General features: G+C 44.8%; 1 protein-coding gene across 1 annotated transcript; it reads right to left on the bottom strand.

Annotated features, from left to right (window-relative positions):
- Positions 1 to 851: 851 nt before the first annotated feature.
- On the bottom strand, positions 852 to 18521 carry LOC142185165 (deoxyribonuclease-1-like). Its single transcript, XM_075260436.1, has 9 exons — positions 18384 to 18521; positions 15806 to 15894; positions 15049 to 15132; positions 14508 to 14623; positions 5200 to 5312; positions 3627 to 3784; positions 2864 to 2960; positions 2720 to 2771; positions 852 to 1066 (listed from the first exon to the last, which is right to left on the bottom strand). Exons 1-9 carry the CDS (start codon positions 18519 to 18521, stop codon positions 852 to 854), a joined length of 1062 nt encoding a protein of 353 aa, XP_075116537.1.
- Between the last annotated feature and the right edge of the window lie 6233 nt (positions 18522 to 24754).

Genomic DNA, 24754 nt, shown 5'->3' on the forward strand with positions numbered 1-24754 from the left:
CTGAGTAATGCAGGTATTTACTAAATAGACATGTAAGGAGAGATGAGAAAATTACAATAACCACTTCGCCACCCTAGACCACCAGGGATGTATCCTTTAACCCATGGTGTCCAGCACACTTTTGCAGGTATCTTCAGCCCTTTTCCAGTCTCTTCTGGCTTACTAGGTGACAGGAATAGCCCCGGTGGACGGCTGAAGCCATGGTCATGCAGGGCACAATGACGTCATGAGTGTCATGAAGGCAGTGCACCCCATGTGACTCCTGAGGCCCAATCACAGGCTTCAGGTTCACTGTTTCTTCACAGGCATCGTTGGTCCTCATCCAGCCTTCTGGGTGACGCCGGTGGCCCAGGAGAAAAGGAGAGGATCAAAGCCCGTGAAGGAACACTGAACACAGCAAGGGAGCCCCCGGGAGAGGTGAGAGAAAAGACTCCAGAGTATAATAATGATTTATGGGTGGTAAAAATTTTGAAACATTTGTAAAGAAAAAAGGCTCATTATGACCCTGACTGCTCATGTGACCTGTTTGTGTACTGAAGTTCTTTGTACAGTATAGCAGCTTTACTAATGGGTACTATATGACGGAATTAGTTCTATGTATAATATAAGACATTGTAGGGTGATAATATGTGTTCGTTTTATAATAAGGCTACTGCCTGTCTGTCAAGCACATGTGCGTACAGCTGTATGTATATAAATGCTACATATACATACAGTACGCCCCTCTATTTTGGATAGAGTTACACCAGTTGAAGGAGAGAACGTTGGCTAAAGAAATACAGCTGCAATATGGTTATCATATACTGTTTATTGGCAGTGAGGTCATGTCTCTCTGATGTAGATGAACACATTTAGATTTTACAAGCCTCCGTATAGTCCCCACAGCACCTATTACTGCTGCCGCATGAGGCGTTACAGTTGCAGGGGTAGCTATTTGAATTGGCACCACAGCGCCCCACACAGGATGTGAAATCCACCCCTATACAGTCGCAAACACCACCTAGGGCGAGTCCTCCACTTATACCAATACTGCTGCTGATCTTGAACTTCTCATTGTTGTACAAGGCTGAAAAAGGAAGGGAACATGCCTTGTTCAGTATAACAAAGACCACATTTTGCCCTAAATGCTGGAAGTTATGAGATTTAGAGGGCAGGGTACGTGTGGCTCATGTGATGGTGAAGACCTATTTCTGTAAGGTGCATGAGAAATAGATGTCTGCAATGTAAGCATTGAGAGGATCTAGAGCAGGGGTGCCCAATACGTTGATCGCGATCTACCGGTCGATCGCAATGGACGTACGAGTCGATCACAGGATGCAGCCAGGGATCCCCGGTGTCTGCTTGTTCACAGTGTAGGCTGAGAGTCGACTCTCAGCCTGTTCTGTGAACAAGCACTCCGGACACTTGCAGGCCGCTCTTAGGGATGGAGTGGTCCGGGGCGCTGCTTGTTCACAGCGCAGGCTAAGAGTCATCTACGGACACTGGCAGGCGGGGATGCTGCAGCCCCAGCCTGCCAGTGTACAGAGATAACTCTCAGCCTGTGCTGTGAACAAGCAAACAGCAGGGATCCCTGGGCGGCCACAGAACGCCGCTGTATCCTGCTCTCACGATCCGTCTGGCCCCGCCCACAGACACACCCCACCCCGCCCCAGACCCGCCAACAAGAAGTGGGTAGTAGATCTTGCGACTTGGGCATGTTATAAAGTAGCTCACATGCTGATAAAGTGTGAGCACCCCTGATCTAGAGGATGAGGACTTATGAAGAAGAGGTTATGGGACATGGGTCACTCTCTGCAAGCCTTGAGGGCGTCCTGGCTAACCTCAAATGATCATGTTATCGGCACAAGGACTTCTTAGTGGCTCCACTATCACTTTCAAATGGTTCTGTAGATAACGGTATAATATAAGGATGGTCCAATTGCTGGATCCGCCTCAAAGTATAGGCAGATCCTTCCAGATTTAGGGCTGGGACAAAGAACATTGGGTTGGTGTGACATGGTATAAGTAGAGGCTGATACAGTGTGTAGAATATAATAGGGATATTGGGAAGAGAATACAAAGGAAAATCCAGGGAGGTCCACACTGCCCATTCAATAACCTGAAGCTAAATGTAGCTGAACTCCTGGGCCGCAAAGTAGAGCCATACAGAACATCTGCATATAATAGATAAAGCTAACTTATGCCCCATAATAGGGTATCTAATCACCAGGGGTCCAACATCTGGGATTCCCAGCAATCATAAGAAAGAAGGTTCCTAATTTCCTAGTAAACTCAATGGTATTGCACATCTGTGGCCACCATGCCATTCACTCGTACAAGACTGATATAATGATGATCTACCTCAGTTCCATTGAAGTAATTAGAGTGGTGGTCTCATGGGCGGACTACCGCTGTGTTCACATTGGGAACACTTATGCCCTATTCTATATATTCTATATATAGGGAATAAGTGTTTTTAGAGGGAAGACCCTGAAAAGTGGCCAAACACGATTAGAAAAAACATGGCTATGTATATTTCTAAATCATTGCAATACCGCACTCAACCTGTGGACAGATGTGGCGCTATTTTTAAAGAAAAAAAACTTTCTTGAATCCTGGACATGGCCTTATACTCATGATGGAATCTAAAGGCAGTGCTGTGGTTTCCATCTTTACGTCTCCTCTGCAATATTAGGTATTTACTAATGCAGCCCCATCGCTTTCCAGGTGTGTTACTCACGATCATTACGTATCTCCATCTCCACAGGGTAGTGATCTGACACAGCTTTAGCCTAAAGGTTAAGGATAAGAAGCAGTGCAACCAATTTAGTCGCTAATATATCCAAAATAAGTAAACTCAGATATCATTGAGTCCGAGCCTCACCATTTCATATGTAAGACCATACGCAACGTGGTAGTTGAAAACAGCAGCTGAGCCCGGAACGACAGCCTTCCGAAAACCTGCCCCGCCAGCCACAATCCTGAAGCCAAAAGGAGACGAAACACGATATTAAAGTAAGATTTGTCACAATTCACACAATTCTATAAGTCATGAATGAACCAACAAATAGAGACCAGCAGGGAGTCTGCGTCAGAATGGGAGAGTTGAGGATTGATAAATTGTGTACAGCTTTATTTAATTTATTTAAGCCATTTGGGGCATTCTATCAAAAAAACTTTACCAGGCGAACATTTTAAAACTTCTACCATTTTGTGTAGAAAACTCCTATCCAGACCTATGTGTCCCCATGGTAACAGACTACAAACAACACCCGTGTAGTCTGATCTTAAGGTAATTTTTTTCTTCCTTTTGTTCCTTCCTCGCTGCCCTACAGATAGTAGCAAAAGGAAGAAGATGGAGGACAAGTCAACAACCCCTACAGTGTCCCTCATGGTTGTCATATAGATGGAAGCCCTACTCTCCTTTACCTATACTATTGCGACAGTTGGTGTTTTTATTCTATTCATTTAAGCACCTACTTCTATGGTTCTACTGGAATTTCAGTCTGCACTGCAGACCTGGTATTCTATTCATGCACTGGTAATATCATATTGGTGGCTCCAAATTATAAGGACATTATAAATGAACAACTACCCCATACAGATCAACGTTCTTACAAGTGATTGGCAAACCTTCTATCCCTCACCTGTCATATGGGCAGTGGGTGTTGGTGCTCACAGTAGTGTCTGCATTATCTCCGATTAACCACTGAACGCTGGCTTCATGACGGAGTCGAATCATAGGCCAATGGGAAGACTTCACATAGCTGCAGCCGGCGTTGTAATCTCCAAGGAGCAGGATGTCCTGCAGGAATAACATGCTCAGAACTGGAGTGTAGTGAAGATCTAAGGGCCCCTTCACACGGCGTAAGCGCTCGGCTCATTCCGAGCCGTACACGCGAGCACTTCTAAACACTTCCCATTCACTTCAATGGGAGAGCTCGTAAAGCCGGCTTTACGCGCGCTCCCATTGAAGTGAATGGGAAGTGTTTAGAAGCGCTCGCATGTACGGCTCGGAATGAGCCGAGCGCTTACGCCATGTGAAGGGGCCCTAAGAACTCTTACCTTACTGAGCAAAGGTCTTTTCACAGGAAGAAGCTAAGCTATAGTAGCCATTCCCTGTCGTCCCAACAGCGGCACAAGGCAGGGTATTTTCTGCCCGTATTGTGCCGCTGTTGGGACTAAGGGAAAACAGATTATCTACATAATTATCCATTCTAAGCAGCTGTGAATCTGTGCTTTTTGTCACAGAGTCATCCTGACTTTAAAGAAATGAATAGCTCCTGCTCTCTCCTCCTACCTACAGTCTCTATGACTAAAAGGAGGCCTGGATTTCTAACCAACCAATATATGACTGGGTTATACCTCCCCCCCCCCACACACACACCCGCGCGCCCTTCCCCGGGTAGGACTTAATAATATTCTACGGCTTATGGCTTGGGCTCCTTCACATGCTCATCGCTGATTGACAGCTTTCTCCCTACATATACCTTAACACTCAGGTAAGGTAAGTGACAGATCTCCATATCTCCTGCACATTTAACCCCTTGAAGACCCACCTTAGGGACCCAAGAAATTGAGCGCGATTTTTTTAATTTTTATTATTATTTTTTAATTTCCCCTGGGCTTTCACCTATTATAGTCTGGGGTCTGAGGAGACCCCAGAGTATAACGCGGTGGCCATTTTAGCTCGCCCCAGACAAATCTCTATTTGTTCAGTTTCGTAAAAAAGACGAACAATTTGTAGTATTCAGGTAGAATCCGGCTCGGGATGAGTCGGTTCGCCCATCGTTACTGTTTATATAGAAGGATGGACATAGACTAATTATTCTGCACATAGGTCACCCTAGTATAGTATTAGTATGGGATACAGGAGATGTTACGAGGAGGCCCATCGCTTACTACAGCAGGGGGCACAGAGAAATACAACGCATTCTATAAATGACATTCTAAACACGTCACACACGGAAACGTCCCAAAAGATTTAGTGCAGGCTCAAAGACCTCCAGCTCTCTCCTTTATGGCCCTGCTACCCTGAATAGAAAAAAAGTCCTAATCTTCTCTGTATCTTCCTTCCTCCTAGCAGGGACGGTTTCTTGAATGTCTTAGACTGCAGAGCTATTATGTGCAATGTTACGTGTCTGTCACTGTCATTCATCCTGAGAATGTAAGAGCCTCATACATAAAAGATAGCACCGCAGTAATAAGAAATGGAGGAACCTCCATACGCAGGCGTTGCTTGGCGTCTTCCCACACGTCATAGAGTCCATCCACCTCCCGCACTGCATAATCTGGACTGGTGTGAATGGAGGCCAGAGCAAAATCTTTCAACTCTGAGGAGAAAATAGGACAGCAAAAAGTGATATAGCATGTATCTGTAGTCACGGGCATACGTACCATGTGGAGAGAGGAGTGGGTGCCAGCCCTGGTTTGTCCAATCCCCATTGATATTACATTAGGAGGTGAGGATTTGGCTCAAGTCATGGAAAGAAGGACACAGCACCATACTGGCGGCCCTATTAGACCTTTGGTATTGGATCATTTCTGTTGTCTGTTAAATAAATCTGGCATCTTATGGCTTATATGGAGTGAGGGAGGAAAATGAAGGAAACCCATGTGACATATTGGTCTTGGTCAACCCAGGAACCCAGTGCTCTATGTCAACAATACCGCCATATTGCCACTTCCAATGAGTCATGGATTCTTCTGACCTACTTCCTCCCTTCATGGAATTACTGAATCCATTATCTGGATAAATAATTATTTCTGAATCCACCGGATCAGAGGTGGACATATTGGGTAGCGAGAGCAGCTGCCCAGGGAGGTGAGGGTAATGTGGCCCACAAACATCTTCAGGATTAATGAAGGTCAAGTGATTGACTTGTCCAAGAGAGAATCTGTCACACAAGTTGATAAACAGGAACTTAAAACCACTGGAAATTAGGAGCTAAGTGACAAAACCAATGATATCCAGGGACTAAGAAGGAAAACCACTGCAATTCAGGGGCTAAGACACCGAACCAATAGACGTCAGGAATTATGACACAAAACCAAAGGAGATCAGAGACTAAAGCATAGTGGTCTTTACTGTCTGCAAATACCCATTCACAAAAAAAACATGTCCTCGTATCATCCGTAAACAAGGATCCAGACTTGTATGATCCCCTACGATTGTCTATGCCACTAATGTGGGCAAACTAGGACATGCTTATAATCTGCAGCCCTGGTACGGCAAAAGCTACAGGTGTGTGTATGGGCCCTTAGAAATGAACGGGTCCATACTTCTATCCACCATTGCAGACCCGCTAAAAACTAAGGTCATGTACAGGAGGCCTAAGGATATCGGGGATATCGGGGATAAGACGGGGAGTGAATACAAATCACTAGGAAGAAGGACTATGGCACAAAACCATTGGAAATCAGGGACTAAGATAATGGACCTCAGGGACAAAGGCTAAGATACAATTGGGCAGATTTCTTAAGACTGGTGTTTTGTACGCCTCTCCTCTCCCTACACAGCGGGATCATTTTCCTGGGATGCAGACGCACATCTATAAGACAGTATATCCGCTGAAGCAAGGATCCAATAACTTCTTGTATAAGCCTGCAGCAATCTGGTCCTATCTAGCTGCATAGTTTTATAGGTATTTTACATAAGACTTCATTATTATGGAAGGAAATAATTGCCGATGGCTTCACAACAATGAGCGGGAGTTTTCATAACTACAAAGCAATAAAAATAGATGAGCATCCATTATATTCAACTTTTAACCTTTGTCACATGTCATGAAGCCCCCACTCCCTCCCACCACACGCTCGTGTTTGCTATACTTCTTCATCACCATAAAATCCCATTATGCTGTCACAATCTTGCATTCACTATGCAGTGGGATTAAGCAGCGCTATTGTACAATTCAGGCTAATGTAATACAGATGTGGGCCGTCCCTTATATCAAAGCTCCACCTTGTGGCCACTGCTGTCACTGCACTGACAACATGAACCTCAAAAATCAACTGCTTAAAATTCCTGCATGCAGAAAGTACTAAGCAACGGGCCAAATATTTATGTGTATAGCAGTGTAACTTATACTGGGGGCGTACTGTCATTATGATGGCGGGCTGTGTGTTTTTATAAATGTCTAGATTTTAAAGCTGAGGCTACACATTGCAGAAAAGATGCTTTTTTTGTGTCAGTTTCCTTCCCCATTATGGCCACTTATCCCCTATAAACAGGCTGGGTTTCCCAGTGATCAGGAGGACAAGGAACAGGTTCACTTCTATGGGGCTGCAGGCACTGCCAGAGATTACAGTCCCGGGAACCCCATAGCATTGAATGAAGGGTCAGTCACACAAGCGCTTTGGCACTTCATTCACAAGGAGACCTTTGGGGGATTTTCAGTCCCCTGTCCTCCTGATTAATGGGGATCGGGCCCCCCAGTAATCGGCAACTTATCTCGTGTCCTGTAGATAGGGGATTAGTGTCCTTAATGGACAACCCATCTAGGGAGTTCTCAAGAAGTATTGAGGATTGTTTGGCGGCCCCCTTATGTCATACAGTGTAGTGGCGTAACTAGGAATGGCGGGGGCCGTGGCGAACTTTTGACATGCCCCCCTCCCAACCGACACCGAAGACCTCGACCGACCCCCTCCTCCGCACTCTATTATGTCCCTTAGTAAGCCCTGCACACAGTATTATGTCCCTTAGTGGCCCCTGCACACAGTATTATGTCCCTTACTGTTCCCTGCACACAGTATTATCCCCCATAGTGGCCCCTGCACACAGTATTAACCCCAATAGTGTCCCCTGCACACAGTATTAACCCCAATAGTGTCCTCTGCACACAGTATTATGTCCCTCTGTGGACACCCATAAACAATTATTATACTCTGGGGTCTTTTCAGACCCCAGAGTATAATAATCGGAGACCCGGGGAATAAAAACATTGAAATAAAACACTGTTGCTTACCTGTCCCCCGGCTCCTATGCTGTCGACTGCCGCTCACGTCCTTCTTTAATAACGTCGGACGTCACAAGACCCGGGAAGCATGCCGGGTTCATGTGACGTCAGAGACGTCAGACAAAGTAGGACGGAGGCCTGGCAGGATCGTGGAGAGGTAAGTAACAGTTTTTTATGTTTCTTACCTCTCTGATCCGCCGATCATTATACTCAGGGGTCTGCAAAGACCCCCGAGTATAATGATAGTCTTTGTGGGGCCCGCGGTGTCACTTGCCGATCCCGGCCCAGCCAGGATTGGCAAGTGAATAGGGCCCGTAACGGACTATTTAAAAAAAAAACGCAGCGGTAGTGGCTGTCACCGGGCCCCCTAATGGCCCGGGCCCTGTGGCAGCCGCCTCCGCTGCCTCTACGATTGTTACGCCCCTGATACAGTGGTTATCCATGTGCTCATACAGTATATCCATAGGATAGGTCATGACTGTGAGATAGTTGATATCTGACACCTGACATCCCCACCAATCAGCTGTTCAGAGCACGGTGTATGGAGTCAGCAGCAGATGGTTCTGTACACTAAGCAGTGGCCATGCTGCACTAATGTAGACCAGCTTCCATTCACGTGAATTCACTTTCCCAAATATCAGTGTGAAATCACAGTCACATCTGAATGTTTTACCCTAGCTGGAATTTTTTGGTGAATTAGGTGGCAATTGTACTCCTCAAGATCCGCCCCCTCACAATAGAGGTCTATGCAGACTGCTAACAAGCTGCCCTTTCTTCAGGCGGATTCCGCAGCTAATACAGCTGCGGCGTCCGCCTCGCGGCACCGCCCTCCAGACTAGGCCCATTCATTTGGTACTACTCCGGAGCGGGAAGCCGCGACTGTCGGAAGCTGCGACAGTCGCGGCAGGCGCATTTTGATCCTATTCTTCCCGCGTCAAAATCAGGACCAAAATATGTCAGCCCATGCCCCGTGTGAATGGGGCCTAATAACACCAGCCTCCCCATTACATGGAGGACGGATCCCTTCCTCTTGAGTATACTAGTGTTGCAGCCAAGACATACACTCTACTCATACATACACATTGTCACCAGAATTTACAGAAGTAGATGATCTTCAGCACAACATACTACAAGTCTGTAGGCATGCCATTAAGGCTTCTAAGGTGCCTCCATATTGTTCCCTAGATGCAGCTGTCTAGTGGAAAATACCAATAACTCCTTAATAGAAATGAGCAAGTATGTTCGATTGAATACCTCCGCCGCAAAGCTCCCGGCGCCAGGGAAGGTGGGAGGGGTAGTAAAAATTTGATGCCCCGAAAGTGTTTTTGCACCGGGAGCTATGCGGCCAAGGTATTCGATCGAATATACTCGCTCAGCTCTACTCCTTAACACAGCATAAAGTGGCCTATAACAGCCTATGTATACATGAGCCTTTAATCTAAGCTTGATGGCTCCGTGGTTTGCTCTGTTGAGCTGGAGTCCTGGAGTGGCATCCAACTGGGTAACATCTCCTTGCAGTTTATATGTTCTTCCAGTATTGCTATGGGTTTCCTCCACATTCTCTGATTTCCTTTCACACGCCAAAAACATACTGATAAATCAATTGGTTTCCTCTGAAATTACCCATGGTAGAAACTAGAATGTGAGGTCTATAAAGATGAGCACATATGACAGCATAAAATTCCTGCTCACTGGTGTCTAAATCCCCACTGACCCACAGTATGTGCTCAACCATAGGGACGAGGACTAATATCACTGATTACTATTGTTATGCATGGGTGCTAAATACTGTAGATATACAGTACAGACCAAAAGTTTGGACTCACCTTCTCATTCAAAGAGTTTTCTGTATTTTCATGACTATAAAAATTGTAGATTCACACTGAAGGCATCAAAACTATGAATTAACACATGTGGAATTATATACTTAACAAAAAAGTGTGAAACAACTAAAAATCTGTCTTATATTCTAGGTTCTTCAAAGTAGCCACCTTTTGTTTTGATTCCTGCTTTGCACACTCTTGGCATTCTCTTGATGAGCTTCAAGAGGTAGTCACCTGAAATGGTTTTCACTTCACAGGTTTTCCCTGTCAGGTTTAATAAGTGGGATTTCTTGCCTTATAAATGGGGTTGTGTTGTGCAGAAGTCAGGTGGATACACAGCTGATAGTCCTATTGAATAGACTGTTAGAATTTGTATTATGGCAAGAAAATAGCAGCTAAGTAAAGAAAAACGAGTGGCCATCATTACTTTAAGAAATGAAGGACAGTCAGTCCAAAAAATAGGAAAAACTTTGAAAGTGCAGTTGCAAAAACCATCTAGCGCTACAAAGAAACTGCCTCACATGAGGACCGTCCCAGGAAAGGAAGACCAAGAGTCACCTCTGCTGCGGAGGATAAGTTCATCCGAGTCACCAGCCTCAGAAATCGCAGGTTAACAGCAGCTCAGATTAGAGATCAGGTCAATGCCACACAGAGTTCTAGCAGCAGACACATCTCTACAACAACTGGTAAGAGGAGACTTTGTGCAGCAGCCGGCCTTCATGGTAAAATAGCTGCTAGAACACCACTGCTAAGGACAGGCAACAAGCAGAAGAGACTTGTTTGGGCTAAAGAACACAAGGAATGGACATTAGACCAGTGGAAATCTGTGCTTTGGTCTGATGAGTCCAAATTTGAGATCTTTGGTTCCAACCACCGTTTCTTTGTGCGACACAAAAAAGGTGAACGGATGGACTCTACATGCCTGGTTCCCACCGTGAAGCATGGAGGAGGAGGTGTGATGGTGTGGGGGTGCTTTGCTGGTGACACTTTTGTGGATTTATTCAAAATTGAAGGCATACTGGACCAGCATGGCTACCACAACATCTTGCAGCGGCATGCTATTCCATCTGGTTTGCGTTTAGTTGGACCATCATTTATTTTTCAACAGGACAATGACCCCAAACACCTCTAGGTTGTGTAAGGGCTATTTGACCAAGAAGGAGAGTGATGGGGTGCTACGCCAGATGACCTGGCCTCCACAGTCACCAGACCTGAACCCAATCGAGATGGTTTGGGGTGAGCTGGACCGCAGAGTGAAAGCAAAACGGTCAACAACTGCTAAGCATCTCTGGGAACTCCTTCAAGACTGTTGGAAGACCATTTCAGGTGACTACCTCTTGAAGCTCATCAAGAGAATGCCAAGAGTGTGCAAAGCAGTAATCAAAGCAAAAGGTGGCTACTTTGAAGAACCGAGAATATAAGACAGATTTTCAGTTGTTTCACACTTTTTTGTTAAGTATATAATTCCACATGTGTTAATTCATAGTTTTGATGCCTTTAGAGTGAATCTACAATTTCCATAGTCATGAAAATACAGAAAACTCCTTGAATGAGAAGGTGTGTCCAAACTTTTGGTCTGTACTGTATATACACTCACCGGCCACTTTATTAGGTACACCTGTCCAACTGCTCGTTAACACTTAATTTCTAATCAGCCAATCACATGGCGGCAACTCAGTGCATTTAGGCATGTAGACATGGTCAAGACAATCTCCTGCAGTTCAAACCGAGCATCAGTATGGGGAAGAAAGGTGATTTGAGTGCCTTTGAACGTGGCATGGTTGTTGGTGCTAGAAGGGCTGGTCTGAGTATTTCAGAAACTGCTGATCTACTGGGATTTTCACGCATAACCATCTCTAGGGTTTACAGAGAATGGTCCGAAAAAGAAAAAACATCCAGTGAGCGGCAGTTCTGTGAGCGGAAATGCGTTGTTGATGCCAGAGGTCAGAGGAGAATGGCCAGACTGGTTCGAGCTGATAGAAAGGCAACAGTGACTCAAATAGCCACCCGTTACAACCAAGGTAGCCAGAAGAGCATCTCTGAATGCACAGTACGTCGAACTTTGAGGCAGATGGGCTACAGCAGCAGAAGACCACACCGGGTGCCACTCCTTTCAGCTAAGAACAGGAAACTGAGGCTACAATTTGCACAAGCTCATCGAAATTGGACAATTGAAGATTGGAAAAACGTTGCCTGGTCTGATGAGTCTCGATTTCTGCTGTGACATTCGGATGGTAGGGTCAGAATTTGGCGTCAACAACATGAAAGCATGGATCCATCCTGCCTTGTATCAACGGTTCAGGCTGGTGGTGGTGGTGTCATGGTGTGGGGAATATTTTCTTGGCACTCTTTGGGCCCCTTGGTACCAATTGAGCATCGTTGCAACGCCAAAGCCTACCTGAGTATTGTTGCTGACCATGTCCATCCCTTTATGACCACAATGTACCCAACATCTGATGGCTACTTTCAGCAGGATAATGCGCCATGTCATAAAGCTGGAATCATCTCAGACTGGTTTCTTGAACATGACAATGAGTTCACTGTACTCCAATGGCCTCCACAGTCACCAGATCTCAATCCAATAGAGCATCTTTGGGATGTGGTGGAACGGGAGATTCGCATCATGGATGTGCAGCCGACAAATCTGCGGCAACTGTGTGATGCCATCATGTCAATATGGACCAAAATCTCTGAGGAATGCTTCCAGCACCTTGTTGAATCTATGCCACGAAGAATTGAGGCAGTTCTGAAGGCAAAAGGGGGTCCAACCCGTTACTAGCATGGTGTACCTAATAAAGTGGCCGGTGAGTGTAGATACAGTTAGGGCCAGAAATATTTGGACAGTGACACAATTTTCGCGAGTTGGGCTCTGCATGCCACCACATTGGTTTTGAAATGAAACCTCTACAACAGAATTCAAGTGCAGATTGTAACGTTTAATTTGAAGGGTTGAACAAAAATATCTGATAGAAAATGTAGGAATTGTACACATTTCTTTACAAACACTCCACATTTTAGGAGCTCAAAAGTAATTGGACAAATATACATAACCCAAACAAAATATTTTTATTTTCAATATTTTGTTGCGAATCCTTTGGAGGCAATCACTGCCTTAAGTCTGGAACCCATGGACATCACCAAACGTTGGGTTTCCTCCTTCTTAATACTTTGCCAGGCCTTTACAGCCGCAGTCTTCAGGTCTTGCTTGTTTGTGGGTCTTTCCGCCTTAAGTCTGGATTTGAGCAAGTGAAATGCATGCTCAATTGGGTTAAGATCTGGTGATTGACTTGGCCATTGCAGAATGTTCCACTTTTTTGCACTCATGAACTCCTGGGTAGTTTTGGCTGTATGCTTGGGGTCATTCTCCATCTGTACTATGAAGCGCCGTCCGATCAACTTGGCAGCATTCGGCTGAATCTGGGCTGAAAGTATATCCCGGTACACTTCAGAATTCATCCGGCTACTCTTGTCTGCTGTTATGTCATCAATAAACACAAGTGACCCAGTGCCATTGAAAGCCATGCATGCCCATGCCATCACGTTGCCTCCACCATGTTTTACAGAGGATGTGGTGTGCCTTGGATCATGTACCGTTCCCTTTCTTCTCCAAACTTTTTTCTTCCCATCATTCTGGTACAGGTTGATCTTTATCTCATCTGCCCATAGAATACTTTTCCAGAACTGAGCTGGCTTCTTGAGGTGTTTTTCAGCAAATTTAACTCTGGCCTGTCTATTTTTGGAATTGATGAATGGTTTGCATCTAGATGTGAACCCTTTGTATTTACTTTCATGGAGTCTTCTCTTTACTGTTGACTTAGAGACAGATACACCTACTTCACTGAGAGTGTTCTGGACTTCAGTTGATGTTGTGAATGGGTTCTTCTTGACCAAAGAAAGTATGCGGCGATCATCCACCACTGTTGTCATCCGTGGACGCCCAGGCCTTTTTGAGTTCCCAAGCTCACCAGTCAATTCCTTTTTTCTTAGAATGTACCCGACTGTTGATTTTGCTACTCCAAGCATGTCTGCTATCTCTCTGATGGATTTTTTCTTTTTTTTCAGCCTCAGGATGTTCTGCTTCACCTCAATTGAGAGTTCCTTTGACCGCATGTTGTCTGGTCACAGCAACAGCTTCCAAATGCAAAACCACACACCTGGAATCAACCCCAGACCTTTTAACTACTTCATTGATTACAGGTTTACGAGGGAGACGCCTTCAGAGTTAATTGCAGCCCTTAGAGTCCATTGTCCAATTACTTTTGGTCCCTTGAAAAAGAGGAGGCTATGAATTACAGAGCTATGATTCCTAAACCCTTTCTCCGATTTGGATGTGGAAACTCTCATATTGCAGCTGGGAGTGTGCACTTTCAGCCCATATTATATATATAATTGTATTTCTGAACATGTTTTAGTAAACAGCTAAAATAACAAAACTTGTGTCACTGTCCAAATATTTCTGGCCCTAACTGTATATATATATATATATATATATATATATATATATATATATAAAAAACAAAATTTCCTACCCGCTGGCTAACACGGTACAAACACAAACATTTTCCATATATATATATATATATATATATATATGTATATATATATTAAATATACAGTATATTATTATAATATATATATATACTACAGTATATGTAGTATATATGTAGTATAATATTTCTTTTGTATGGTTATATAAGGATTCTATATACATCTTTTCTGTATATGTACATTACGGTTACCCCTATACCTGTCGTGAGTGATGAAAAGCGGGCAACAAAAGGTTCACGGATGAAGACGTCTGTGCCGCAGTTTTCACAGCCATCGTCGTAGTGATACCACTCTGTCGGCTTCAGGATGTCCTCTCTGCAGAATTAGGAACAAGACAAGGGTGAAGCATCGCTCATTAATCCAGCTCCATCTGGCTGGAGGTTTTTAATAGGGGCGACACAGTCTGCTCTTCACTTTCAGGCATCTTTCATATCTATCATGGTCCAGGACACTGCCAGGACAGGTGTTCAAATCTCCCAACCCTGAAGAAATCAGTCCTGACTGATGCCGTCATGTGTAACTGCGCTCAGCAAAGCCCAGGATGACTAATTAAAGTTCTAATTTTCTCAATTTAGGTTACACGTCTTATGAGCAGCTTGTCTGAGGTTTTTGGACAGGTGGTGTACAAGGAGACCCCCCCCACATCTCCCCCCGGGTGACCTAGTCAATGACTGCAGTTCAAGGCCAAGGTGCTCAGACACAATATATGAGTATGTATAAAAATGTCCTTTGTCACTTACCTATATATATAGACATATTTCTCCCGGTATGAGCTACGGCCCAGATGGTCCGAAATCAGCACATTGTAGGGTAGAGCTGTGGCCCTGTTATAAAAGAGATAGACATTGTGCTTTAGTATATTCCCAGTAAAAGTCATGTATTGTATCTAGTGTGGATCCTCAGGGGCGGAGCATGATACAGAGAATTAATTTAAATGTGATGCCCCGCCCCTAGGGAAATGTACTAAATGACTAGAGTGGATAAGCTTTACCTGATGTGTTACCTTAACCTGTACAGACTGACACTAGGTTCACACTGGCCCTCTGTTGTTCTGGTCCATCATAGGACCAGATCATCAGTGAGGTGGACATGCGGAGCCTGGTGGACCCCATTGATCAAAATCAGTTGTCTGTCGTCTTAAAATTGAAACCAGCAGAAGAAAATGTCCGCTGACAGATACTGCAATGGAGACTCCGGTTCAGATGTGAACATAGCCTTACAGAAACACGACTGCTTTCTTGGATGCACTTGGTACATGACACATAATACGCAATCACATGTATGTAAATGTATCTTGACGTTCTTAGAATTGGAGATATGTGGGATAAAGTAGTGATTATGGGGCAGATAATCCCAAATTCATGTCAGTCATCTCATGAAAGAGTATTAAAATCAGACTATTACCACTCAGAGGCATCTAGAGAGTAGGAAATGGCAGAAGTAGGACATGCTGGGACGATCTGGCGATTCACCAGATCTGATATGAGTTTTACTCACGAGCTGAGCTCCTGGACTAGTCTTATAATAGCTGTGTCGTCTTTATTCATAACCTCCTGCACAGAGATGAGTTCATATCTCTTAAGGATCTGCAATAATAATAAAGAACATGTGAAGTATTACATAGAAGTCAGACTGGGTCTGCTCTCACTTCTAGAAGCCCCCTCACCCCATAATATCAACAGGTGCTATCAGGACAATTATCTGTATGAGACAACCCCTTAAGAAACCCGGCACCCTTTAGTACCAGCATCTACCACCGTCTATCTCCCCATGAAGGGGTTGTGTTCACTGCTTATGCCTTCTACTTATACGTATTTATCATGTGCTTGACTGTAGGTAATGGTTTATTTTTTAGGTTGACTGATAAGCCTTGATACCCCGTGGCACCCTTCTGACTGAACAAGGAGTAAGAACCTTCTGGAGGACAGATGGGAAGGTACTAAGGACTGTGCCAAGTGGGACCTGGAGCATGTGTCGTAGTGTGGATGGAGTGGTAACAAGTGGTCTATGGCCTGGCCATGGAGGAGGTGGACCTGCTGGTGTCCTGTGTGGACTGCTAAAGTGGTGATGGCAGAAGTTGACCCTCAACCTAAGTGGCAGCCCTGCTGAGTCTTCTAAGGCTTCTGGGGTCTACTGGAGTTCACTTGGACACTAAGGAGGATTGGTGCGTTTGCAGGCCAGTGAGTGAGCTACATAACTACATGTCTGGTTGTCCTGTAGGCCTGATATGTGGCCTCTAGTACAGACGTAATCTAGACTGGACTGAATGGAGTAGACAGTGGCAGGGGTGGTGAAACAAGAGCCCTTGAGAGAGAGACTGGACCAGGTAAGATTGCTGAACTATACTGTCAGAATGAGAGGCCCCCTTGAGTGTATATGATGAGGGGGCACATGGTGTCACTGTCCCCAGGAGTTTATATTAATTATTTATTTTGATAAATTTAATCTAATTTGGTTTGGTCTTCTTTTATTATCCCCCTATTTCTTGAGGTAATTCTACAAGATGGTGCTTACCAGTTGGGGTTAAGCAAGGTCAGCTGTGCCCTTGGCATGAGTAGGTTCTGGAAGTTTCTTTCTTGATAATCTGCCCAGTAACGGCCTAGCAGCGGATTGCCAGATGTTTCTGCCCAGCAACAAGCTTATCAGCTGATTGGACAGCTGTTTGTGAAAGGCGGGAAATTTGAAGATAAAAGACAGCTCAGCTGGTAGCTCTGTGACAGTTCCTGAGGAGACCAGCTGGAGGAAGTCAACGCCCACCCGCCCGCCCAATATATCAAGTATGGACTGTCGTGGAGTTTTATTAGTGGGGGGTTTTAGTCGCCCAGCTATCGCTGGGAGGACTGTAAGTTTACTGTATTGTTATTTGGTTTTATGGTATTTTGGTTCTAATTATTTATTTAATATTTATAAAGTTTGAAGTTTTAATGATGATTTAATTATTTATTTATTTATTGTTGGATTGGTAACCCCATAAATAAAACACCACGGCCATTTATCTTCCATTAAAAAGTTGTTTTGTTTTTTATTTCATTGATTTGAAGTTTAAAGTTAATTTAATGAAGGTTGTTTTTCCTGTGGGTCATGTGACACCATGAGCATGGGGTGGGCCTGACGAGTGATCGGGTTGTCACATAGAGATATTGCCTTTATTACTTTAGGGGAAACCAAGGTTGTGAAGTAAAAATTGTAGTCAGCGTTAGGGCCAATATTGGGTAAAGTCATAGTCAGAAAAAAGCTTACAAATAAATAAGTATTTTAAAGGGAGTCTGCCAGCAGAAAAACGGTATCAGACGAATGGCGGTACCATCATGGAAATCAGTGTTTTATTGTTTAGGGGAGACAAGCTTTGGGGGTATGTCTTCTCCTACTGGGGCCTGACTCTGCATTAGATAACCGGCCCTGACAGGAGAAGACATGCCCCACTGTCCCATATTGTATATAGTATTGATACAGGTGAGCCGCAGGGGGACATAGACTCTTTTAATCATAGTTACCTACAATGCAGGGAGTTCAGATCTCTAGACCAGATTCAGTTTGGGAAATTCGGGCAATATATTGTCAGATTTTCTGAAGCTTAATACCCCATGTTCAGGAGACCTAACAAGACCTAAAGAAGTAGGTTACCTTGTTTGTTCCGTATTCTGGAATAGTAAGAATTAGAGCCATCTTGTGTATACTGGAACTGCCAAGAGTGTGTATCTCATCTCAGTGACCATAAAGCTTTATGTGCCATTGTGTATACAGTTGTGTAAATAAAACTGAACCTATTGAATTTGGTCTGTGACTTCTTTTTAAAGAGAACCCCATATAGAAGCTACATTCATGTGAATGGGACTGAGCTGCAATAACAAGCACAGCCATAGCACAGTGGCGCTAAAACAATAAAGCTCTTTCTCTAAGTCATAGCCCAGAGACAGATCATGTGGCTGCCGAGGGGCCCTTACCCGGAGGGGCCCAGCCTCTGTTTAATTCTATCCTTTTTTATAGAGTCACCTTATACTTTCTCTTCTATGATGCAAGTGGTCTCTAGACAGTTATCACAAATGTATATGTGATCAAACATAGAAATTCTTACCCGGATAAGAAGATTTAGGACCTCAGGGTTGTCAACCTTAGATGCCGAAAACCTCTCGATGTTAAAGGAGGCGATTTTAAGAGTAAGACTTGCTTGTAGAAAACAAGCGGACAGCGCCACCAGGAACAAGGACTTCATTCTTCCTATGGACAAGGAAAGTCAAGGCATTTCCAATGTAATTGAGGAGGATCCAGTCAAATAGCGAGGTAAGAAGGGTAAGAATGCAGTGGGGGTGCCAGATGTATAGAGTTACATGGCAGTCATAAGCTCTGCAACCCAGACCTGATTCTTATGTAGTAACCTACAAGTGTCGTTATGATAGTCTCACTGCCGGGGTACCCAAAAATCAGAACAAGAAAATTAAATGGTGAACTGCAATGTAATAACCACTGCAATATTAATATAGGGCATCCATTATTTGTAGTGGACGACATTCGAGATATTCACATCTACGCTTACTTCTGATACCACTGGAGTCTAAAAGATCAAATTGTCTATAATGGGCTCCATTGGGCAACCATCCCGGTGTTCGTCATTTTGCTAGAAGAACTATAGACACTTATCTTCTATCCATTGGATCAATGGGGGTCCGACCACTTGTCCTGGTACTCCATTCACTTCTCCCAGTAGTCCAAACATAGGTGAACACACACGCACTCCCCTTCTTCACATAGGGCACTCAGGGGCACATTAATGCTTCTCCTCCGCACCCGAGCGGTCAGATCCCTAGTGATCAAACTCTTATTCCTAACCTGTGCCTAGGGGATAAGTGCCTATAGTGGGACAACCCCTTTAATAGAGGGGGGTTCTTCCTCTCTCCTTCCATATATTATACTAACAGCCCATTCATTTCAATTAGCCCCATGCAATGCTTCATTTCTGTCCTGGGGTTCAGCAGGGAAATTGAGCACTTGCTGTCAAAATCACCCATAGATGGCAGATGATCACTGGCAGTGAGGCAGCAGGGCACCCTGTGATCAGCTTATTTTTGGAACATCCTGTGCTCAGCTTATTTTTGGGGCACACTGTAAACAGCTTATTATTGGGGTGTCTTGCGCTCAGCTTATTTTTAAGCATCCTTGGGTCAGTTTTTTAGGGAGCATCCTCTATTTAGCTCATTTTGGGGCATCCTGCGCTCAGTCTATTTTTGGGCATCCTATGATCAGGTTTTTGGGGCACCCTGTGATCAGATTATTTTGGTGCATCATACACTCAGCTTATTTTTGGGCACTTTGTCATCAGCTTATTTTTAAGCACGCATGATCAGCTTATTTTCAGGTACCTTATCATCAGTTTATTTTTGGGGCACCCTATGCTCAGCTTATGTTTGAACACCCTGTGATCAGCTTATTTGGGGCATCCTGTGCCCAGCTTATTTTTTTGGCACCCCGTGATCATTTTATTTTTGTGGCACCCTGTGATCAGCTTATTTTCAGAACACCATCCTCACAAACAGGGGTTATCCAAAATGAACAACCCCTTTTATTACTATATAGTGAATAGCAATTAAACTTTGTAAGCCATTGCATTTCTATTCATTCATTCTCTCCTTGCTGTCAATGAATGCAAAAAAATTTAGGAAGCGTGCTTTACCTGCTCCACTGAGATCCTGCCTGGATATGTGTTGCTGGACAATGAAATCCACAGTAATAGTAGACACCGCCCATTGCGTATTTGTATCGCTGCCTTATATATAGAGAGTACTGTGAGAAAAAAAGGCAGCGGCCCACCTGACGCATTTTCCTATTTGGTCTCTGTAAACAAGCACATTAATCAATATGTTAGAGGCCAATGGGTTTAGACATTAGACCAGTCATACTAGATGTAAAATGATCAAAACATGAGCTACAATCATACTGGAACGGACAATTCTAGGGTCATGTGACTGCCCAATTACTGCCAATATAGTGGCCTTACAGGACCTTATATCCCATTTTTCCATATTAAAATGGTTGTGTGAAACCCATGGGTAATGGATACTGCTCACCTATCAGTATCAGATTGGTGGGGGTCCAACACCCGGACCCTGCAGGGACCAGCTGATTGGGCTGCCAAAAGTTGTATACAAGGTATACCTCTGGAAGCGGCTCTTCTCCTATTGAAGTGAATAGGTACCTGGCACCACTGCTACAGTATACAGAGCCAGAATCTGTATACAGTGTACAGAGCTTGAAACAGTATACAGTGTAGGTGGCTCTGGGGAACTGCAGCTGCACTCCTATTTAATTCAATAGGAGCACAGTTGCCTCCAGCTGTAAACCTTGTATATGGTTTCCGGGGAGTCTGCTTGGGCACCCCATGAACAGAAACCTATACGCATTACAAAGCGTTTACCTAAGGAAAACCACACGGACCCCATAGACTATAAAAGTGCTGCTTGCAGGACATTTTTCTCCACATGTTTCATGCGGAAACTGAGTAGAAACCAAACAGTCCCCATTATGGTCTGTGGGGTACGTGGCTTTTCCAGGTAACCGCTTTTTAATGCATATAGGTTTCCGTTCAGGGGTCCTCAAGTGGACTGCCCGAACGTAATACTGAATGCAGATGTTAATGGGGCCTTATAGGGGTTTTCATTACACCTTAAAGAGGACCTTTCATCACTTGGGTCACATGCGGTTTTATATACCGCTAGAAAGCCGACAGTGCGCTGAATTCAGATCGCTGTCGGCTTTCACGATCTGTGCTCCTGGTGAAGAACTATCGGTGCCGGTACCGTAGCTCTTCACTGTCAGAAGGGTGTTTCTGACAGTCAGTCAAGGACGCCCTTCCTCACAGCAGCGTCTATAGCGCTGTATTTTGAGAGAGGGTGTTGCTTACCGCCCAGCAATGACGCTGAGCAGTGGGGAAGGCCCCCCCCAGTACTCATCTATGGACGAGCACTATCAGGAGGGGAGGAGGCGTTCCTCACTGCTCTCACAGTACAGCGCTATAGATGCTGCTGTGAGGAAGGACGTTCCTGACTGACTGTTAGAAACGCCCTTCTGATGGTGAAGAGCTACGGTACCGGCACCGATAGCTCTTCACCGGGGGCACAGAACGTGAAAGCCGACAGTGCGCTGAATTCTGCACACTTTTGGCTTTTTAGCTGTATATAAAACCGCATGTGCCCCAAATGGAGCTGGTTGCAGGTTACACAACTACCATTCCATTCAGATTTTCCTCATCAGTGAAGTTCCATGTGGTTAGACCCCCAACTGATCTGATAACTAAGAACACTTAAATTTTTACTAAAAAACACTTGGCTGCAGGTTCAGGCTGACAATAATGGCTGAATGTACTTTCTAAGGGTAACAGTGATAATTTTCACTGTTGGTGCTTCTCTCTCAGTCCCAGTACTCACTACTAACCTCAGGACGCTATCCACACAGTCCAGCAGGAGTCAGAACCCTCTGCCCCTGTTATCAGCAGATAGTGTGCACTCATGTCATTAAGTAATCTGTCTGCACCCTGCTGAGCTGGAGGCTGGAGCGGAGGAGGAGCTTCTACATTAGGCTCTCGCTGGTAACATCAGACACAATAGCTGAGCTCATATAGAGCCATCCCCGAAGTCCCGGCCGCTGCGCAGCTACAAATGACTGCACAGTCCAGCAGCCTCCTGCACAGTCAGTAACCTGAGAGTAAGAACAGGGGATACGGTACCGGCACTGATAGCTCTTCACCAGGGGCACAGATCGGCATTCTAGCGGTATATAAAACCGCCTGTGCCCTAAGTGATGAAAGGTCCTCTTTAAAGGGATCCTATCATTAAAAGTATTTTTTTTTTTGTCCCTAACACGTAAGAATAGCCTTAAGAAAGGCTATTCTTCTCCTACCTTTAGATGTCTTCTCCGCGCCGCCGTTCGGTATATAATCCGGTTTTCGTCGGTATGCAATTTAGTTCTCTCGCAGCATTGGAGGCCGGCGTCCCCAATGCTGCATGAGAACTCTACAGCGCCACAAGAAATATGGCAAGGTGGATTGGACAGACTTTTAGGAATTTTTGGTAGATAATAAGGTTGGATTTTCAGTTTCTCCTTTTTATTCAGGACACCATCCTGATAAGCATCATGTATTCACCATGGTATTCAGAAGAGGGATCTTGTTTTAAGGGAGTGTAGTAGATGGAATCCCATAGTATCCTATTGACTTCCTGAATGTAATCTAATCTGTTTAGAATGACAGCCCCTTCCCCTTTATCAGCCCCCTTAATGATGATAGAAGTATTATCCATAAGGTACTTGAGGTCTCATGATGTTGTCTTTAGTATGTACAGTATACCCCTCTATGTAGAAGATCTAATGTCAGAAGTCTCCATGGCCATCTAATAGATGGCCATCTAATAGATCTGTCCCTGATATATCCATTGCAGTCTCAGGCCTTACTATAACTCCTAGGCAGTAGGCCCGCTGCCTCGGGGTCATGTTTGACGCAGACCTTTCCTTCACCCCTCATGTTGAATCACTCGCACGTTCATGTCACCTCCACCTCAAAAACATCTCCAGAATATGCCCTTTCCTTACCAGAGATGCACTAAAGACATTTATTGTCTCTCTGATTCATTCTCGCCTTGATTACTGTAACTCCTTACTAATCGGTCTTCCCCTCACAATCTATTCTGAATGCAGCGGCCAGGCTTATCTATCAGTCTAGACGCTACAGCGATGCCTCTGGTCTGTGCCAGTCAATAAATTGGCTTCCTATTCATTATAGAATAAAATAAAGTTATCACCCTCATCCACAAGGCTCTCCATAATGCCGCACCTCCATACATTTCCTCCCTCATCTCTGTCTACCGCCCAACCCGTGCTCTCCGCTCACTCAATGACCTAACACTTACATCCTCTATCATCAGAACCTCCCACTCTCGTATACAAGACTTCTCCCGAGCTGCACCACTTCTCTGGAATGCTCTACCCCAGACAATCAGATTAACTCCCAATTTCTACAGCTTCAAACGCAAACTAAAGATGCAAGATAGGCTTTTCAGACAAGCCTATCACAATTTCTAACGTAAACCCTTAACCTTCCTCTGTCCCCGCTCCCACATAATATGATGTCATCTCAGGATAACTTTATCTGTCCAAGCTCCATCCACATGTTAAAGGACACGACTGTTGACAGCTCATAAAGTTTTATGTTTGTGTAATGACAGTCACCTCTATTACAAAAGTGTCTGACCTCTGCATAAGCAATATCGCCCCCTCTACCTCATAGATTGTAAGCCCTCAGTCCCATTGTGTGAAATGACTTTCTTTGTAATGTATCTTTCTGTCTGTATTTGAACCCTACAAATTATACAGCGCTGCGGAATATGTTGGCGCTATAGAAATAAAATGTATTATTATTATTATGGCCAAGAAGGCACCTCAGAGCTCTTACATCAAACCCTTTTGGCATAGTGCTGATGGCAGTGATCTGATGATGTCACCAAATCTGTAATGGGTCCCCCTTACCATGTGCTATCTAAAATACTGGTGTCTTATGTTGTTGAGAAGTCATTGGGCCCCCTCATGCTCCACATTTCCCACTTCTGAACCCCCTTGGCGGTGCTTGGAGACACTTGGGGGGCGCCCCCATTGCTGTTTGAGCGCTGGGGCCCGCCCCCATTGCTGCAGGAGAACTCATTTGCATACCAGTAAAAACCGGTATTTCTAAGGAACGGCACAACGGAGACCACGTCTAAGGGCTAGTTCACACGTGAACTGCCCGCGCGGGTTTTGATACCAAGAGAGACGCGGTGAGCCGCGTCTCTCTCTGGTCAAAACCCGCCTGCCGCGACCATCGCGGTCGCGGCTTTCCCCTCCGCTGTCGGCTCAAATGAATGAGCCGACATAGGAGGGTGCTGCCGGGGGCGGAAGCCGCGCGGCTCAACCCGCGCGGCTTCCGCCTGAAGAAAGGGCATGTCGCTTCTTTTGTCCGCTAGCAGCAGCCCACCGATAGCGGAAAAAAGAAGCCTGGCGGTCTGCATAGACCACCATTGTAAGGGGGGCTTTTGACGCGAAATCTGCTGTCAAAGACCTCCCCAGTGCTCACGTGTGAACGAGCCCTAAAGGTTAGAGACGAATAGCCTTTCTAAAGGCTATTCCGATGTCTTAGCCACACAAAAAAAAAGTTTTAATGGTAGAATCCCTTTAAACAGTAGTGTGAACCTAACCTTATAGCATATATAGAGGAGCCCCAGGTGCCCCATAGCTTGTCTCGTATCTGCTGTAGTATACTATATAAGGTCATGGATTCTGTATGCAGAGAACTGATTTGTCTGGAGTGTTACACAGAATTTTAGCTCCAGGCATTGTATGGGTTTCTAGATTTTCAGTTCGGCTTTCTGCCACTATTCCAGTTTTCTTAAACTTTTAGCCAAGTAAAGACCTTCACAGATTTGGAGCAAT

The sequence above is a fragment of the Leptodactylus fuscus genome, chromosome 11, assembly GCF_031893055.1.
Source record: "Leptodactylus fuscus isolate aLepFus1 chromosome 11, aLepFus1.hap2, whole genome shotgun sequence".
NCBI classification, from domain to species: Eukaryota; Metazoa; Chordata; class Amphibia; order Anura; family Leptodactylidae; genus Leptodactylus; species Leptodactylus fuscus.

Bases quoted from the DNA above. Each gene is read 5' to 3' on its own strand.
- LOC142185165 (XM_075260436.1), bottom strand. From the start codon at position 18,521: ATGAAGTCCTTGTTCCTGGTGGCGCTGTCCGCTTGTTTTCTACAAGCA. The intron at 15,133-15,805 runs GTGAGTAAAACT...CTTTTATAACAG, and splicing joins CTAGTCCAGGAGCTCAGCTC to GGCCACAGCTCTACCCTACA. The intron at 3,785-5,199 runs GTTCCTCCATTT...TTATTCCTGCAG, and splicing joins AGCAACGCCTGCGTATGGAG to GACATCCTGCTCCTTGGAGA.